We start from the raw sequence: 7,026 nt of genomic DNA on the forward strand, positions 1-7,026 counted from the left end.
TATATTAATATCTAAGACTCATGTTTATTTTGTAAAAAATAAAAAAAATATTTTATCATTTAAATCGTTTTACTTTCATATATAATTCCTTCCAAGGAATCCATCCAAGAATACCTATCCAAAACCCCAAAGTCTCGACTGTTGAAACTTCAACAATAAGACGAGCTCAACTTCACAACAAGCTGCTTGCACTTGAATATAGCCACCGAGTTCACACTACCCGTTTGATGCAAATGACCACGTTTGCATTTGACCAGTCTGGTAATCAAGCGCTGCACCCCACCTGAGAGTGATGAGCGAGGGTGAGAGATTTCCTAGAAATTGCAGGCGGATTTGCCTTTTGAAAAAAGATGGATGGGGTGTGCTTTGGACTCTTTCGTCTGTAGTTTAGCTTTGGACTCATTCCTCTGTAGTATATTATATATGCCCGCATGCTTTTGTCATGCTATATATAGTCTAGTTGCTCGTTGCCTCGCTTCATATTTTATGCATTTAGGCTCTTTCGTTTCTTTATAGAGAGCCAGCTATTCTTTTCTTTCTTTTAACCAGCTCTGAGATATAAAAATGGTGAGAGCTCCATGCTGTGAGAAAATGGGATTGAAGAGAGGTCCCTGGACTGCTGAAGAGGATCGGATTCTCATCAATCACATTCAGCTTTATGGCCATGGCAATTGGCGTGCACTTCCTAAACAAGCTGGTAATTTATACACATATCTACCATGGATCACTTTCCAACAAAGATTGCCTTGTAGAAGCATACTCTCTCTATCATATATCTCTCTTTAGAACTTGATTCTAAAGTGAATCCTGAACATTTGCGTGGATAATTGAGTCAAACTGATCATTTGAGATTTTTGGCAACAAGCTGGTAATTTATGTTGGTTTTGAATCATTTCTTTCTTACCCACTTTTCAGGTCTGCTGAGATGTGGAAAGAGCTGCAGGCTCCGATGGATAAATTACTTGAGGCCCGACATCAAACGAGGAAATTTCAGCAGGGAAGAAGAGGATACCATCATCAAATTGCATGAGATGTTAGGCAATAGGTATGCAGTTTTAATTAGCATTTTCAGTCAAACTAGTGTCAAAACGCTAGCATTTTCATTTACATGGAAGAACTAATTATTAATCTTCAAGAACTTCTGCTTCCCCGATTGGTACTTGATAATCAGTGCTTCATAGGGAGATGGCATGTAGCCTATAGGCTAGGCAGAAAACCTTTTTTTTTTTTTTTTTTTTTATTTCTGGTGATCCAAGGACTTGTCATTGTAGCCGCCCCCCACATCGTCCTAACAGAAAAAAGCCGAAGAAGAAGAAATCAACTTGTCCTTGTAAAGTGTCCTCCTCTCATGTGATTGATTAACATGTGAATATTTTTTTCATGATTGCATCAGAAACATGTGGGGACTGAACAGATTCCTGGAAATCACGTACCAGCATAGACTAATAAGAAATCCCACGTTTTTCAAGTTGAAGCACTCTCAAACAAGATTGGCACACTTTGGTTATTGCACATATAATCATTCATGTGACATGAAACATGCCAAAAGGGCTTTTAGCATTTAGTGCATATCTTGACATGGATCGATCTTCCTTCCTTTTTTTTCCAGATGGTCGGCAATTGCAGCAAGATTACCGGGACGCACAGACAACGAAATTAAAAATGTGTGGCACACCCACTTGAAAAAAAGACTTAAGCAAAACCATGTCGCCCCAGAAATTAATGGAAGATCTGTTGATGTTTCTAGATTCAATCACGAATTAAAGACTGGTCCAGAAATAGTGAGTTCATCAAACGTTGTTGCAGCAGGATGTGATCAAAGCCAGGAACATAGACCAATTTCACCACAACAATGTTCAAGTGATGTCTCTTCGGTGACCACAGTTGATACCAGTAAAAACTTGTGCACGAAGGTTGCAGAGTCGGATGATTTTCTTGAAATGGATGAGAGTTTTTGGTCAGAAGTACTGTCTGCTGATAATTCAAGCATGATGAGTGATTATTCTGCCATTAGCACTGAGCCGCAACTTCAATTTCCATTTTCTCCACTGATGATTGATGATGAACAAGTCCAAGCCACTAATTCAAATATGTATGATGGCATGGACTTTTGGCACAACCTCTTCACAAGAGCTGGGGAATTACCAGAATTACCAGAAATTTGAACAATTGTAACCTGCTACTATATTTTTCCAATTTTTTTTAGATAGATTGGCAGGTAGGTATGGATTGTAGTTTTCCAATTTGTTGACTGCTTAGAAGGAAGACAAAAATATTGTAATAAAATAAAAAAAATTAATAAATATGAAAAAAAAAACACAAATAAGCAATCTTTTCCAAGCAAAGAACACTGGAAGAGTAAGATATATACGTGCAATAATCTTGACGGGTTCGAAATTGAGGACTAAAATTTCTGGCAAAAAAATAAAATAATCCCGCTGTACAAATCGAGAAAAATGAAGCATTGTGAAAAATGCTCTTTTTGGAGAGCAAGGAATATCTCACAGCTATAGTTGCTGGGCCTATGATGAGATGGATCGGAAAAAATTTATCCGGTCAGATTTCAAGTTATTACCTTAATTTAGGTTGATTTTTTTTATTAAAGCAATAATGTTTTGTTTATATATATATATATATATATATATATATATACTGATCTGGTCAAGTTTGAATGAGTTTAAATAGATTTGATCAAAATGAATAAGTTTATCTAATTAATATTTTATTTGATTTAATCAAAAAACAGATTTTAATCATGCTTTCGGATTAAAATTTCTCATATTAGTTGTGAAATTAAACCAGATTTAATAATTATAATTACCACCGTGATTATGCTATGCATGCACAAAGGATCTATCATAAGAACATTTCAATTCTATTAGGTGAAATTAAACTTAATTCTCGAATTATTTTCACAATCACCTGTCTATTTATTTTATTCTTGTTTCACCAATATACACATGTTAGTACTTATTGGACATTAATATCACTTCATTAAGTATCTATTGAAGATTATAATAATGATTGAATTTAAAATGTTTTTTATATAGAAATACATTAATATAATTTTTTTATTTTTGTAAAATTATTTTTGAAATCAACACGTTAAAATAATTTAAAAATATATAAAAAAATTTAACAACAAAAAATAATTTTTTTAATTTTAAAAATATAATTTTGACTATATTTCCAAACAAATTATAAAAATTTAATAATCAAAATTAAACTTGAATGAATTTAAAAAGTAAAAAACACTCAAATCAATTTAAGGCTCGTATACAGATGCATAGATTACGAGAAGATTGTAATAAATTCCATTACTCTTTTCAACTCTTTTAAAAAAAAAAGCAACAAAATTATTTCATCTCACGAATGAATCTATATTTAATTTTAGATTCCTTGAATTGTTGGGATTCCCAACTGAATTCCAAATTCCTCGAATCATTGTAATTCCCAACAAAATTAACTTTTATTGTGAGCATATATATATATATATATATATATGATTTTCGTGGGCATTGGATTTCTTCAACGAAGGGCTCTCAAATCCTATCTTATGATGACTGTGTCGAAAACATCAATCTTCGAAAAGGGCTCCTTCTCGAACCGAGTAGAAAAGGTGGAAACAAAAACTTCAGCGGTTCGTGGACCGACCTTGGACCAAATCATTTTAATAGTCACCGTCTGTACCCAAAAATTCATCGAATTCTGTGAAATACTCTCTTTATGTGTGGACAGCACTGCCACCGAACTGTGCAAGGCTTGATTTGAAGGGTGGGTCCAGCATTGTATTTTATAAATATTTTATATTTTTTGTCATATTAATATTAAAAATAAATTTTAAAAATAAAAAAATATTATTTTAATATATTTTTAAATAAAAATCATTTCCAAAAACAATTATTAATATACCCTAAATATACACTAAATTATTTTCATTAAACTGGTGTTTAAGATGAAATTAAGATTTAATTCTCTTGATTTGTATTCCAAATTAAGTGTTAAAAAAATCAGTTTACAATTAATCAATATTAACTAATCAGTTTCAAATTTATTTATCTAATTAAAACTTATTTATTTTTTAAAAAAATTAAAATAATATCATTTTAATTTTTTTAATTGATTTGATTAACTGTACGTAATCCAATTTAATTCCGTGATCAGACTTAGTAAGTATACGGTGAGCATGTAAATCAAGCCATAGATCTCATATCGGAAATGAAGTTATTGCAAATACATCCTCTCTTTTTCTGGTTTAGTAGCGTCACCTTTTTCTTTTTCTTTTTTTTTTATATAACCATAAGCACAGCCTCGTTCATTGCTTCCAAAACCAGGCACAATGCTAACAGCATGATAGGGAAATGAAGACAGACCTTGCTGGCTATATGCATCCATTCATTGAATTTGATAGGCTTAGCACGTTTTTTTAATGCTTCCCTCTTCCTTGCTGAAGCATAGGCACACCTTTTTCTCAAAATAGATGAAAAGGAAAACGTGCAGGAATTCCTTATCTCCATGAGATTTATATCTCCTAGTCAAATATTAGGAATGCTTTTGTTTTTGTGTGTTTTTTTAATTTTTTTAAAAAATTTTTAAGTTTTTTGTTTTAAATTAATTTTTTATAATATTGAATCATTTTGACATATTGATATTAAAAATATTTTTTTAAAAAAAATTACATATTATTTTAATATATTTACAATAAAAAACACTTTGAAAAATAATGATATTACAGTAATAATCATTACCTAAAACTTCTCATTTTTATAATTTTATATATATATTTCTCTTCTATAGTATTACTGTCAAGGGCATCATTTTGAAACCTGGACAGCTTTTGTGCTTAATAATATTTCAAAAGTTTATTAAAATTCCTATGTTTTCACCCTTGGGACAACCCAAGTTAAATTCGCCAAAAAAATTAATATCATTATTGGGTTAATTATTCTAAATAAATCAGGTTCCACAAAATAAAAAATACTTCGGATATTTACTTTATTGATTCCTAGATGGAGAGAAGAAAGAAGTAATTAATCATCCCCTTAAAAAAAGTAATGTAAGACTAGATTTCGTGGTTAACAAGCCCAATGGGCCATTTTGGCCCAAACGTAGCCCACATTTTCCTTTGTATCCATCTAGAGTTACTGGTGGTTCAAGATTGGATTTCCGAACCATAAAGGGCTAAGAATGTGAGCCCGAACCGCCTTAACAGAGGTGAGCTGTACAGAACGCCATCGATGGCCGTGCCAGTGGCTGCTTCCCAATTTGCAGAGGAGAAGAAGAGAAACCTGTATAAAATCTCTGCAACTTCATTATGTCTCATAATGGCAACGTCAAGGATTGGAGTTCAAGCATCTCAACATCCATGCTGCGATGGTATTTTGAGATAGGGCAAGATTTTCACAAGAAAGCTGCTCCCTCCCAAGCTGAGTTGTTATATAAAAATCATAAGGTCATATACGTAGGAGAAATTAAAGACATGAAAGGAGGAGGATGCTGCCATGGAGAAGTAAGGCACGACGGCTTGTGAAGAGGAAATTCTACGAGAACTTCTAATATACAAGAACTGATGCAATTCATATATAATAGAAGATTGGAATACATTTTTGCAGTTCATTTTAACTTTTTTTTTTTTTTTAAGGTGATTATATATTTTCATTCAATTCTTGAATCCATCTATATATAGTAAACTTAAAGTTTATCGATTCCATTAAAAATTAAAATATTTTAAAGCTTTATTATTGAAAAAAAGTTTATTAATTTTGATAATTTAAAGTGAAATATTCTCAATAAAATTTAAATAAAAATAAAAATACTGAAAAACTAAATGTTAAGATAGTTAAATTTATAATTTAAAATTACTTTATAATGAAACGAGAGAGTGTATTATTTGTTGCAAAGAAAAATATAGGAATAAGAAGAATTGAGAGAAAAAAAGAGAATTACTTGTTAGATCATGAATTAAATATTACGAATTGATTTATTGATAAATTTAAATATTTTAATTTTATAAAAATAATATGTCATTATATTTTTTAGTTTTTTTTATTTATTATTTTTTTACTATAATTCTTTCAATATATATCAAAAAAATATTTTTAGTAATATTTATCAATAAAAACAATAAGAGTATATTCAAATAGAAAAATTCACTGCAATCTACCAAAACAAAAATTTCTATCATTATTTCCAATTGTATTTGGTAGTGTTCACGGTTCAATTCAAAATGCTTATGCTTATAAACTTAACAATGAACAAATCAAGTCACTGTACAAACAAGCATAAACTGGAGAAAGGATTCATCGTTATACTTCATCCAGGTTCGCCTGTACAATTTTCGCATAAAACAGTGAAAAGATCGGATTTTAGATGTTTTCCTGTAATCGCCTGTACGTTTTCCTGTAAGAAAAAACCTCCAACCAGGCCCAGAGATACACTCTACGATTTTAGATTTGTCCAATGGCTGCAAACACGTTTCCCTGCTCACCCAGGAATTTCAACGCGCTACTATTTTCATGTGAAATAATTTTTTTGATGAAATTTTAAAATATAATTTGTATTATTTTTAATATATTTTTGAACTATTTTGAATTTAAAATTTACATATTTTTATATTATTTTATATTTAATTTTAATCAAATAAATAAAGATGTTGAAATTAAAATTTATAATTATTTAATTATTAAAACTACTATTACATTGAAGAACTATTTCATTTTAAAAAATTAAAAAATTAAATAAAATATTAAAATATAATTTATATTATTTTTTAATACTTTCACCACCTTTCCGACCACCGCGTTAACAGTCGGAAAAGAGTACAGGGATCTCGGAGAGCCTTCTAATTTATCAGACATTCCATACAGACAGACATTTTCAACCTTCACTATTTCTAACAACTACAAACAAAAGAAATCCAAATATTATTAAGACAAGTTGCTCAATTATATGAGCTACCATCGCTATAAATCACAATCAATCGTTTCCTGAATCTCCATCTCTGCCCGGAATGTCAAAATGAACCGC

The 7,026-nt window shown here is 30.6% G+C and overlaps 2 protein-coding genes across 2 annotated transcripts in view; one reads left to right on the top strand and one right to left on the bottom strand.

The window, feature by feature from the left end:
- Positions 1 to 464: 464 nt before the first annotated feature.
- Positions 465 to 2,337, top strand: LOC105128714 (myb-related protein Myb4-like). The gene is made up of 3 exons (XM_011030500.1): positions 465 to 697; positions 916 to 1,045; positions 1,610 to 2,337. Exons 1-3 carry the CDS (start codon positions 565 to 567, stop codon positions 2,163 to 2,165), a joined length of 819 nt encoding a protein of 272 aa, XP_011028802.1. The 5' UTR covers positions 465 to 564; the 3' UTR covers positions 2,166 to 2,337.
- A 4,480-nt stretch (positions 2,338 to 6,817) lies between these two features.
- Positions 6,818 to 7,026, bottom strand: part of LOC105128715 (uncharacterized) — an 876-nt gene continuing 667 nt past the window's right edge. The window contains exon 2 of the mRNA XM_011030501.1: positions 6,818 to 7,026. Within this exon, the coding sequence (XP_011028803.1) occupies positions 6,963 to 7,026 (64 nt within the window). The 3' untranslated portion in view covers positions 6,818 to 6,962.

The sequence above is a fragment of the Populus euphratica genome, unplaced genomic scaffold, assembly GCF_000495115.2.
Source record: "Populus euphratica unplaced genomic scaffold, PopEup_1.0 scaffold11.1, whole genome shotgun sequence".
Classification (NCBI taxonomy): Eukaryota; Viridiplantae; Streptophyta; class Magnoliopsida; order Malpighiales; family Salicaceae; genus Populus; species Populus euphratica.